Raw genomic sequence first — 13,031 nt, forward strand, 5'->3', positions numbered from 1 at the left:
ACCATCTGCGACCAGGGCTCCCTCTGCCTCCTCGTCCTCCTCGACCTATCAACAGCATTCGATACGGTCAACCACGCTATCCTCCTCTACCGCTTGTCCTCCCACCTCAACCTTCAAGGCCCTGTCCTTGAGTGGTTTAGGTCGTACCTCTCCCACCGTCTTCACTTTGTTTCCATGAACGGCTTTTCCTCCAGCCCCCGCACTGTCTCGTGCGGTGTCCCTCAGGGCTCTGTCCTCAGTCCCCTCCTCTTCACCCTCTATATGCTCCCCCTTGGTGACATCATCCGCAGACATGGGGTTAACTTCCACATGTATGCGGATGACACCCAACTCTACCTTTCCTCCTCTACCCTCAACTCCACGACCACCGATGTCCTGACAGCTGCCTGTCAACCATCGAGTCCTGGACGAGAGACAACTTTCTTCAGCTCAACGTGCGTAAAACTGAGGCCCTCCTGATTGGCTCACGTCAACGCCTCCGCACCTCTGGCGCTGACAGCATCAGCATCCAAGGCTGCACTCTCCACCTCTCAAAGCCAGTCAGGAACCTCGGTGTTCTGTTCGACCCTGAGCTGTCCTTTCTCCCTCATATCCACGCCACAACTGGCACCGCCTTCCATCACCTCCGGAATATCGCCAGACTATGGCACTACCTCACCCCTCACGCTGCTGAAATTCTGGTCCACGCCTTTATCACCTCAAGGCTGGACTATGGGAACTCTCTCCTCACCGGCCTTCCTGGCACCTCCCTCCACAAGCTGCAGGTCATTCAGAACTCTGCAGCTCATGTACTGTCCCGCACCAGGCTTCGGGACCACATCACTCCCACCCTCGCTCGCCTCCACTGGCTCCCCATCCCCCAGAGGATCGAATTCAAGATCCTCATCCTCACCTACAAGGCTATTCACGGCCTTGCTCCCTCTTACCTCTCTGACCTACTATCCCCCTACCTACCTGCCCGTACCCTCCGTTCCTCTGGCTCCGGTCTGCTCCACATCCCCTGCCCCAACCACCCTACCATCGGTGGCCAGGCCTTCAGCCTCTCAGCCCCTAGGCTCTGGAACTCCATCCCCCAGTGCCTTCACCTTGCCTCCTCCCTTTCCTCCTTCAAGGCGGTCTCAAGACCTTTCTCTTTGACCGTGCCTTCAGCTCCCCTCTCGACTCTCTACCCCCTCCTCGCTCCCTCCCTTCTCTCCCCTCAGCCTGACCATTTCCCCCCTGCTCGGGTCCTGACCCAACTGTACCACGCCTTGGGACGTCCTCCCAACGTGAAAGGCACTCTGTAAATGGAATCTTGTTGTTGTTGCATGCTATATATACACAGAAAGGGTTGTCGGCAGTGCTTCCTTAATATACTGTGTATGTGCAACACGCAGGAAATAAATGCAGTGGTGACCTGGTGACCCTGATGTTGGCCATTTATTGCCTTGGGAAACTGGTTATTCAGTGCTGATAACCAAGTTAGCACAGATCCAAAGTGGTGTCGTAATATAAGGGCTATGTTGAAGGGCACTGCATCTGGGTTCCTTCGTACATGTTATGTAGAGCATTGAAAGAATAATTGAAGTAACCTATTTTATTTTCTGTTTTCACAGCACAGTGTGTTACCAGTCATTTGGGTTACTGTGATAGTCTGCCTTATGTGAAGACTATGTTTCCTAACTTGATTGGTCAGAAAACAAGAGAAGAGACTGAGTTAAGTGCTGAGTATGTTCTTATAAGTGTTTTGAACAACTTACTAAATGGAGAGTGCAGCCCTGACCTCGAGCTACTGGGTTGTTCCATCTTAGTGCCACGTTGTGAGAAGAACGTGATTCTGAAGCCTTGTCGATATGTTTGTGAAGCAGTTAAAAAAGACTGCCAGCATGCATTTGAGATGATACATATGGCATGGCCATATTTCATGGACTGCGATCGCTTTTTTGTCAGTGAAGAAGAGGGTTGTTATGACCCTTTAGGAAGAGAAAGAGGTAAGACTTTAATTTGTTGAAAGTAGAACGCTATACAGAGTAACCTAAATTTAACAGGAGAGATAATAGTGTAAACGGAATGGTTTTCACATTTTGACTTAAGTTAAGGTCTATTTCCTAACGCTGGGGTAAAATTATACCGGAGTCGAGATTTACTCTTATTTTCTTAGCATTTTAGGACATCAAGAATTTGTCAAAATCTTAATATAGCCTTAATTTTGAAGCTGGTCTTCTGTATGTTCTTTTATTGAAAAACCATTTCAATGTTACGACAAATTCAACAATTTGCCACATTCTGTGTGCACAAAGTTCTGTATAAATCTAGAGCCAGGTGAAATTACTCCCCGCTTGTATTTTACACATCCAGTACATTAATTGACCATCAAAGGGCAAGGGCTAACTTCATGATTGAGCCAGCAGGAGGCATTATGAAACAGCATTGGAAGGAAACTTGGAGGGTCAAGAATACCTGCACCAGTCCAAGCAAGCACGTGCTAAAGTTCCAGTAGCTACCGAGCCATAATACATAATACCAAAGGTGCCGCCATAAATGAAGAAAAATTCAAAAAAGAAAAATTATTTTGTTGGTCAACCACAAAGGTTGGTGACCTCTTCCCGAGACACTTCATCTGGTGTTGACCAAACTCTACAGAGTCTGAGTTTATTTAGCATGTATGGGTCTAAAAGAGACACAGACTGGAAACTAAAAGTACCCACATCGAATTGGCTGCCAAATGAATAGAGTTGTTTTTGCTTTACTTTTTTGCCTGAATTGACAGTTTAATTTGAGCCTTTGATGTCTGCCTCTGACAAGTCTGCAAATTGCCTGTTTATTTTACCAAGAGAACATGAATGTTATGCATGGATCTTAATAGACAATCTCAATGTCATTCCTCTTATTTGACAGAAATGATCACAACAGATGAAGCAGAAGCACCTTTTACCTTGCTACAGTTTATACACCACAGCTATGTTGATATGACAAAATTATTGAAACGAACAGCATCCGTTTGCTCACATATCTCAACACTGTACACCATTGGTCGCAGTTTTGAAGGCAAAGATATTTATGTAATTGAGTTTTCAGATAATCCGGGGGAACATGAATTGCGTAAGTATTGTGCTCATTCATCTTTCTATTTTATTCCCCATTCTCTTCTCACCCACTTTGAGCAGCACTCCAAGACACAATTTATCTAAATGGCTCTATGTAAATGCAAGTTGTTGTCATATCAGGGCCTTCAAAGATTCAGTATTTGAAAGTTACATTGATAATAGTGATAGGTACGAAATAGGCTGTGCTGCATATAAACATGTAGAATAATTTAAAACTATCAGAAATAAAAGTAAATGAAATAAATACTTTTTATATCATTCTTGTGCAAAAAGAGAAGGGAGCTTCTCCCATTGTCCTAGCCAACAATCCTCCAGATAAAGGGTGTTTCGCCCACAAAATACGCAGTCAATTCACTTTACAGTATATTCTGTGAAGCGCTTTGAGACGTCTTGACGACGCTATATCAAATGCAAGGATTATTATTATAAAACTGGTTATTTACTTCATGGTTGTTTGTGGAACATTGTCTACCACATTCACCTACAAATACAGTCACTACACTTCACAGTAAAAATTCTGTGAAGCACTTTGAGACATTTCAACCATGTGATAAGATGCTATAAACCAATGCATCTAGTGACCATCCTCATGGGGAGCGGGGGAATGTGGGGGGCTAAGGTAAGCTGAGTCTCTTCGGAGCTGATTCGGTTTCCAAGGTGACCCAGCTTGGCAACTCAATGTTAAAATTGAGTCAGTCTTGTGTGGTGGTCTCTGGAAGTCGGTTCCTGAGCCCGGCGGGTCTGCAGTACTCCAGGGCACTACTGATGACAGCCGTGATTTTTCCCTCTCGGCTCCTGTTAGCCCTGCAAACCAGTCCTGCCTGACAGGAAGATTGGTCCTAGCTGGATAAGTATCAGAAAGCTTGCCTTTTCAATGGTAAGCTAATTTGTTTTAGCTGGTTATACTCCAGTAGTACCCCAACCCACACTTGGGATCCCAAGCTTGGCTCTTGTCAGTCTGCACCTAATACTCCCTAGAATTAAGTAAGCAGGATGCATCCCTCCAGGGAGAGAGTGCACATTCCATTTCAAAACACAGGAATTCCCAAGTATAGATAGGATGTATGGAACTTTTGATCTGGTTTGGATGCTCTTGAGCACAGTGAAAGGTTTCCGCGTGTGTCCGACTCACCCGGCTAACCAAAAAAAGTCAAGTGAAAGAATTATTAAGGAATGTTTTTATTTAAAACGTTATCTATCTTTTTTTTCCCACAGTTGAGCCAGAGTTTAAATATATCGCAAACATGCATGGTAATGAAGCATTGGGAAGAGAATTGTTGATTTATCTTGCACAGTATCTGTGCTCCGAGTACTTAAATGGAAACCAAAGGATTCAGGCTTTAGTGAACACAACCAGAATTCACCTTCTCCCTTCTATGAATCCTGATGGCTATGAATTTGCAGCTGAAGAGGTAATTATTTCTCTGGTTCTCTGAAGACCTTCCTATTCGACCATGCCTACAGTCACTTTCGTCTCCCCCCCCATCTTGGAGTCGTGCTCCCCCACTGTCAAGCGCTCTGGGATGCTACCCTGTGTGAGGGGCTCTATATAAATGCAAGTTGTTGTCGTTGTTAATACATACAACTTTGTTAGACTATACCTTGGTAGGGCGCAAATTCACTGGATGGACTGTGGATTTAGCTTCCAGAGCTAACTAACCCACTTCCTGCACTAAAAACTGGTCAATTTCCAGGTGGCCAAATCAACCCTGAAGTTGCTTTCCACACATCTACAAAGTAAAAGATATCACGGGGATTTGACAGCCTGGAATTTGGCTGGAGAAATATACAGGCTAATTGACTTACCCCATAAGCAAAGGACTATTAACCTTTAAAGGACCAGTGGATCTACCATGTCTCTTTTGTGGATGGATATCTTAGTTCATTTGGCTTTCAAATCACATACTGTAGTACTATAAAAATATTAGACATATAAATAAAATTAAAATAAAGCCATTGTACAATAAGATAGCTTCATTACTATATTACACTAAATTACTGCAAATAAATCCATAAAAAAAAACATTTTAAAAATGGTGCTGATATGTTGGGTTGACTTTCTTAACAAAAAATTATTTTTCCTATCCTATACTTATTACTAATTTTACCTTTGAAACCTTCTATCTCCTTGCTCCTACAGTCCATTTGGAAGTCCTCACTTTCAAAATAGATTTTTTTTACTGACTGAAAAGTGTTTTTGTAGGTTGGTTTTCACAAAACCACAAGATTGGTTTGGATGAAGAAGGTCAATTGGCCCATCCAATCTCATCCTTCCAGAACACTGACCCTGCCATCCCCTCATCACAGCATCAAGCAGCTTTTTAAATGAGTCCAGTGACCTGGCTGGACCAACCACCTTTCCTGGCAACCTATTGATTACCCTCTGAGTAAAGCAGAACTTTCTCAATCTGCCATTTACAACTCTAAACCTATGTCCTCATTTGTGGGCAATAGAAAGCTGAATAGTAGACTGATAGGGCCAAGTCATCAGAGCGATGAGGCGAATCATTGATACAGAAATGGCTTTAGATCAGGAAATGGGAGGTGTAGTCTAACACACTTATTAGTCCCACAGAGATTGTGTTGGTTGAGTGCTTATCTGTGATCTTCCAAGAATCAAAATTAACCAACTCGTCGAAGCAAGACTGGAGATCAGAGGATTTTTTTGTCCCTACAAGAAGGTGGATTTCTAGAAAAATCTGCTGATGCTGTTAATTTGCACTTTCAGCTGGGAATAATTGGCTGGGAACAATATTGGAAATGATGAGGACAGTGTGCAACTAAGATGAACAAATATACCACCAGAAACAATAATTTTTGTACAGCTGCAACCAGGAATCAGGGAAACAATCTAGTGATTTTACTTGGTTGGAGATCGGCTTTGCAGAGTAGTTTCCTGTAAAAAATTGAAGGGGCAGTTGCAATTTGTGATTTGGTAGGTTATACGTAGTGTATGGAAAGAATGGGATAGATTGAACTGTCTTTTCTCATTTCATGCTTTCGTATTGGTGTCACCATTAAACTTCAAAGCACAGGTGCATCCATACCCACAGTATCAGAATTTTGTTGCTTCAGGTATTCAGTAAACTAATACAAATCAAACCAATTTCACCCATTTTGAAGTCATAGTTCAACTTATTACCCATTGTCATAAGATCATAATGATTCAGATAAAGAAGGTCCTTCAACCTATTTGATCTTATCCAGTCCTTATCATCTTCCCACCACAGAATTAAGCTTTTTGTCAGAATTCTGGTCCTAAAACCGCTTCCTGGTAAACTGTTCTAGTCATTAATTACTTTCTTGTTTTAAAAAATAAATTCCTGGTGTCTGTCTTGAAATTGCACTTTTCTATCCTAAATCTGTACCCTCTTGTTATGCTCTCCTACTATATCTGAAAGTATTGTTTTGGGCTTATTTTCTCAATTTTATTTAAAATCCTATACAGTATATCTCTATAAGGCTACTAAGGTGATACCAAGGCTGACACTTAATGCTATCAGGATAGACTGAATAGATTAGGCCTTTTTTGCTAGAGATGAGAAATTTAAGAGGGTACCGAATAGAGGGTTTGATAAGGTTAGCATAATTAGACTCTTTTCACTGGTTGGGGAGCTGGTAATACAAGTATAAGGGGATCTAAAAGAGAATTTAGGAGGAACTACTTCACGCAGAGGGTAGTGACATTGTGGAACTTGCTGCTTGAAGCGATGGTTGGACCAAATAATATAGAAGTATTCAAGAGGAAGCAAGACCTTCAAGTGAGGGACAGGTGATTAGAGGGCTATGGGAGACAGTAAGGAATCGGTGGAGACTCATGCAGAGTATAAACACAGGCATGAACTGGTTGGGTTGAGTGGCCTGTTTCCATTCAGCTGTACATCCTTTGTAAATCTTTGTGAAGACCCCTCTGAGAAATCTTTTCAAGGCTGAAGAGTCCTAACATTTCTAATAGTTGGTCATTGCTCTGCCATTGGGTATCATACTTACAGCTCTGCTCTGCATTGCCTCTTCTATGGCCTGCACTGTCAGTAATGCTTGTTTGTGTGAAGATACCTGATAGAGTTCATTTCACCTATAATGCAGGGTCCCGGCTACAATGGATGGGCAAATGGACGGGTTAATGCTCAAAGCCTCGACTTGAATAGAAATTTTCCAGACCTCACATCAATATTTTATCGAGAAAGAAGGAGAAGAGGAGGCCGGGTTGACCATATCCCAATTCCAAGGTCTTACTGGAACGGTAAGGTATGAACTGTTAACATGATATCTATTGTATTGTGGCCTGTTTTGTTAACATGTTTCCTGCCTAATAAATAATAATCCTTGCATTTGATATAACGCCTTATCATGTCTTCAAAATATCTCAAAGTGCTTCACAGAATAATACTGTTCAGTGAATTGACTGTACATTTTGTGGGCAAAATGTGGCAGCCAATTGCACACAGTAGTGTCCCACAAACAGTCGTGGATTGAGTGACCAATTTATTATATTTTTTTTGAAGGAATTATTACCCCCAGAAAAGCGATTCACCAATCGACTAACAACCAGGTTTCTTCTTACTGCTAGGTAAACAGAGATGTGTGTAAGGAAAGATGAGTAAGGAAACTTGCCCAACATTTTGCCCTACTGGGAATCAAACCCCGGTCTCTCACTTGCGAGGCGAGTGCTCTAACCGCTACAGGCCTATTAGGAATAACTTCAAGCAATATTATTCAATAGGCATTACATTTTTTTTAATGTTTCAAGATCACTAGTTATAATATTATTTTACTCATTACATTGAAGGTGGACTAGAATCTATTTTCCTCCTTAAAATCACTTGTAATAAAATAGTGAAGTGCACCGTTTACTGAATATTAAAAAAAAGCAAGGTTAATTTATTTCTGTAGGATTAAGCTACTCTTGGCATTTGAATAGCTCTATTACTCCAATCTTAGTGTTTGTTTTTGTGCTATGGTCAAAAAGGAGAGGAATTGGCCAGACAGGGAGCTTAGAATGTTCCTCGACTTGTCAACTGAAAATAAAAAGAAGTTGGTTGCTATTTATCATGCACCTAAACAAACTGATACAACAAGAAGCCTGAATAAATGCAATATTTTACACCTTTACTCATTGGTATAAAAAATAGCAAATTATGTTAAATCAAAAAAGGGTAAAATTATGTATTACAAATGATATATGTATTTTATGTAAAACACTGATTTTATTTTAAATCACAATGATTCCTTTTTATACTTCAATTGTAGACTGCACCTGAAACGAGGGCCGTTATAAAATGGATGAAGAAAATTCCTTTTGTTCTGTCTGCAAGCTTGCATGGTGGAGATTTAGTAGCAAGTTATCCTTTTGACTTATCAAGGCATCCAAGTGAAAATAAGTTTTTCTCTCCAACACCGGATGAAAAGGTATATTGCTTACTACATGTGACATGTGTTTTGGAAATTAAAAACAAGCTGAATGGAAACAAGTTCAGTGTCGTATTTATAATTCCAGATGTTCAAGATATTGGCTAGAACATATGCTGATGCACATCCTCGTATGTCAGACCCATCGGAGTACAGATGTGGAGGAAACTTTGGTGACAAAGGAGGCATCATAAACGGAGCACAGTGGTACAGCTTTTCTGGAGGTACATCACCATTACATGGACTTAAGCAAAATTAGATACACATTTTCATTGCCTCACTTCTAATGATATTCTGCAGTTCTGAAAAATAATAGTTTCCCTGACGCTTTTCTACCCGTCAAACACCTCAATTGAATCCTTTGCCAAATTGTTATCTAATTCCCCTTTGAAATTGCTGATGTAATCTGCTTCCAATTGTTCCTGTGGGACAGCTGTTTCACACGTCCACTCTACTTAAGCCAACCAATGCTGAGTTTGTCTGGATCAGGGTCCAACTGGCAGCCTGCGGGCCAATCTTCGACTCCCCTCCCCCCCCCCCCCCCACCTCCCCCATTGGGCAGGGGAGTTAACCTGAAATGATAAACTTTGTTAAGAAATATCATAATCCATAATATTAGATTCAAAGGATTTTACAGCACAGGAAGCCATTTTTGATCGATTATTATCATTTTATATCAAATGATATTTTATATCAAATACCTTTCCAAAAACTATTATAGATTCAGCCTCAGCCATCATTTTGATGGAGCCAAATGCAAATGAGTGCAAATGAAATCCTCTTAATCTTTCCTTTTGTCTTTTTTGTATTGATGTTAAATTTAAAGGCGTCAATGTAGAGATTCTTCTTACCTTCACTCCTTGCCACAGAGAGAATGACAGCTAGATCTGTCCTGAGAAATTTGCAAAAGGTTCAGTCTGAAGTCTTCCTACCACAAGATGACATATCATCACTCAACTAGAACATTAGCCAATTCCAGGCATCAGCTAGGTTGCAGTTTCCCCTTTATTCAAGGAACCCATTATTAATGCTCTTCAATATAATGCTGCTTCTTAGAGAGGTAATCAATGCTGACATTCTGTGTCCTCATCATGAAAATTCTGTTGTGAAATTAGCATTAATAGATTAGGATGCACATTGTAAGAACAGTGCAATATATAAATACAATTTACATCGAGAGGATATCTCAGAACTTTACACTGCATGAGAGCTGCCGGCTGATTTTCAGTGCCATTGCCGTTGACCTTATGCTGTTAGCTGCCATTAGTTTGAACCCTCACTTATATAAGGCAACTCCCAGCTCAGGTCCAAAAAACTCTGCCTGTCCAGTGCCCTGGGACGTCTTTTTGATGTGAAGGGTACTATACTCAGTGCAGTCCTGTAGCTCAGTGGTTAGAGCACTCGCTTTGAGATCTGGGTTAGATTCCCGGCATGGTAAAACCTTTGGTAAATTTCCTTACTCCACACAGCTGATAATAATCCCTGAAAAAAACAATAATAGATTGGTTATTTCAATCCACGACTGTTTGTGCGTCACTGCTGTGCACAATTGGCTGCTGTGTTTCTCCTACAAATATACGGTCAATTCACTTACAGTCTACTCTGTGAAGCGCTTTGAGACATCGAGAAGATGTGAAAACCGCTATATCAAATGCAAGGATTATTATTATATTATTATTACAAGTGTAATTTGTTGTTGTTGGAAGTTTCTGGTTCCCAACACTCGCTAGTACCATTCTATTTTGGAATTTGTGATAAAAACAGATCCTTGTCATATTGCCTGGGCAGAATGATTGAATAATCAGAAATCCAATTTTCTTAAATGTTAATTGCAATGCTGAAGCTTTAGGTAATAAAATATTGTCCCTCAAATTTCACAACTTTGGGCTTATTTTTTCTCTATGTTGTTTTATCCCTATTGTTGATATGTTACCTTATTAAGCACACACTAGCTAGCGAGATAGATAGATTTCTTATTGCAAAAGGGATTAAGGGATATGGGGAGAAGGCAGGGTCAGGTTATTAGCTGGTGTTAGATTAGAAGATCAGCCATGATTGAATGATGGGGCAGGCTCGAAGGGCCGAATGGCCTACTCCTGCTCCTACATGTTATGTTATAACTTGTTTCCCCTTAAGCTGCCAATTCTTGTCCTCCAGTTTTTCCAACTACCCTCCTTGAAATCGTTTGATTATTTGACTACCCATAAAGTTAAAGGATGCCTGTCTGCTCTCTGGTTCTGTGCCCAAATGTCCATTCTTGTTGTGGGAGCCTTGACAGCAAATATTGGCAGGCGATTGAAACTCAGGGGGTTTTGCCAATTATGTCCTCACCTGCTATCCACTCATGCACACTTTCCAGCAGGGGCCTCTGACATCAACACTGACTGATTTTCCTTTCACTAACCCAAGGGTTCTGAAATTAATTGTAACACCCCTATTGATACCCTATCTCAAATCAGCTAATTGAGCACAAACTGGAAGTGCAAAATTTCTTTGCACCTTACAATAATAATCCTTACATTTGATATAATGCCTTTCATGTTGACAGGATGTCTCAAAGCTCTTCACAGGATATACTGCAAAGTGCAGCGATTGTCTGCAAACACGCAGTTAAAAAAAGCCTGATTATTCGCAATGAGAACTGAATTTCTATGCTTTAGATAGAAAAAGGTTTATTTGCAACCTTGGCAACTGCAAGCATGTTGCCATAAAAGAGTCTCACGTAACCATTTACTTGTTATATAAACTAACTTCACACAAAAACAAATCTTGTAACATCTATTATATCATTTCAGGAATGGACGATTTTACTTACCTACACACAAACTGTTTTGGAATAACATTGGAAATAGGGTGTGAGAAGTTTCCTGTTAGTGATGATCTCTATCCAGCCTGGCAAGAAAACAAAGAGGCACTGCTGACATATATGGAATTGGTACATTGCTTTCTTTCATAATTTAATTAGTCTATCAGTTAAGAAATCTGAAATAAGGCTTCTGTAAGTAAAAGCTCTGAGATGAATTATAATGCTGCTATTGTGTCATTATCAAAGTACTAACTAGGCAAAGAATGATTTCATGGTGTCAGGCCATTAGTCAACCTAATAAGCTTAGGTTGAATGAAGGCTTGCCTGAAGCCCTACTGCCTGCTCACACCTGGCTGGAGCTCGCTTGTCTCCTCATACTTGGCTGACATTTATACTGTTTGTATGTTGGAATGCCAGTGCTGAGATGCGCAAAATATCACAGTCCTCCAGGAGGTTATATAAAATGACAGTTCTGTTTTACATTCACAATTTAGCATTTTATATACAATAGAGAGCTAATTATTCACAATAATTGGGACTAACACCTTTGTGGATAACAAAACAGTGTAGATGATTGGACATTGTACAAAATGCAAATTGGCTAAAGTGACAGCCCAAAACTTCTTCCATCAGGAGGTACATTGTCACTTTGCCTCCAAAATGGGAAATATTAATCCATGGCTGATGGTTATGCAAATGAGTAGTTGAGATAATAGATGTTGAGAAGATACAACTATTTGTGAGTGGAATTACTCTAGATGTTTTACACATTTAAAAAAGATTGAGTTGTAGAACTGGAGTGGAGTTCTGTAGCTCAGTGGTTAGAGCACTCACCTCTCAAGCAACAGACCGAGGTTCGATACCCGGCAGAACGAAACTTTGGGCAAGTTTCCTTACTCCACACACCTAATAATAATCCCTCAATAAAAAAACACAATAAATTGGTCACTTCAATTCACGATTGTTTGCGGGACACTGCTGTGCGCAATTGGCTGCTGCATTTCGCCCACAAATATACAGTCAATTCACTTTACAGTATATTCTGTTCTTGAGATGTCTCGAAGACATGAAAAGCGCTATATCAAATGCAAGGATTATTATTATTAGAACATTTTGTTGTAAAAGTACATTAAACAATGAGATCCACATACATAAATAGTGAACTGTTCTCGATTATGGATTTTTAAAAATACTTTTAATAATTTCACAATAACAAAACTGTTAGGGCTAAAGCACTTCCTTCCTGCTGCCAGCTTCCTGCTGTACAGGCAAATTGCAAATTCAAGCACAACTGGACTTCTACTGTCAGTATTGCAGCCCCATATTCACTTTCACATCAGAGCCTGATGTGAATAAGTGAACAAGAGAATAATTGATGCATGGAAACGTGACTATCTATATATCAATAAAAGGTAGCCTCAGATATTTCTTTTCAAAATTGACGAGCACTAATTTATTAATTAATCCTCCAGCTCATCCCTCCCTCTAATAATACTTATTGCTCTCCTCTGAATTGTCTTTAGGGTCAGGGTAGTATTTTATGTTGTGGCAACAGTTGCTTGGCATGGAACACAGTATGCAGTTCCGGTTACCAGAGGAGCCTTGCTCAGTTTGCTTATTAAAGAATCCCATTAGAAATCACTAGATATTAGATGCTATGTCAAATTTTTTTTAGTGATAGTCTGCTGGTGTGTTACATTATGCATATGTTTTGATTTGGGAGAGAAAAT

The 13,031-nt window shown here is 40.4% G+C and overlaps 1 protein-coding gene across 2 annotated transcripts in view; it reads left to right on the plus strand.

The window, feature by feature from the left end:
- The window catches only part of cpz (carboxypeptidase Z), a 30,317-nt gene that overhangs the window by 13,165 nt on the left and 4,121 nt on the right, over nt 1-13,031 (plus strand). For both annotated transcript variants that reach the window (XM_007891475.2, XM_007891474.2), the window contains exons 3-9: nt 1,596-1,970; nt 2,878-3,081; nt 4,302-4,498; nt 7,173-7,334; nt 8,337-8,495; nt 8,584-8,719; nt 11,291-11,430. In XM_007891475.2, coding sequence (XP_007889666.1) covers nt 1,652-1,970; nt 2,878-3,081; nt 4,302-4,498; nt 7,173-7,334; nt 8,337-8,495; nt 8,584-8,719; nt 11,291-11,430 — 1,317 coding nt within the window. In that variant the 5' untranslated portion in view covers nt 1,596-1,651. The remainder of the gene's footprint in view (nt 1-1,595; nt 1,971-2,877; nt 3,082-4,301; nt 4,499-7,172; nt 7,335-8,336; nt 8,496-8,583; nt 8,720-11,290; nt 11,431-13,031) is intronic.

Source organism: Callorhinchus milii, unplaced genomic scaffold (genome assembly GCF_018977255.1).
Source record: "Callorhinchus milii isolate IMCB2004 unplaced genomic scaffold, IMCB_Cmil_1.0 Scaffold1, whole genome shotgun sequence".
NCBI lineage: Eukaryota > Metazoa > Chordata > Chondrichthyes > Chimaeriformes > Callorhinchidae > Callorhinchus > Callorhinchus milii.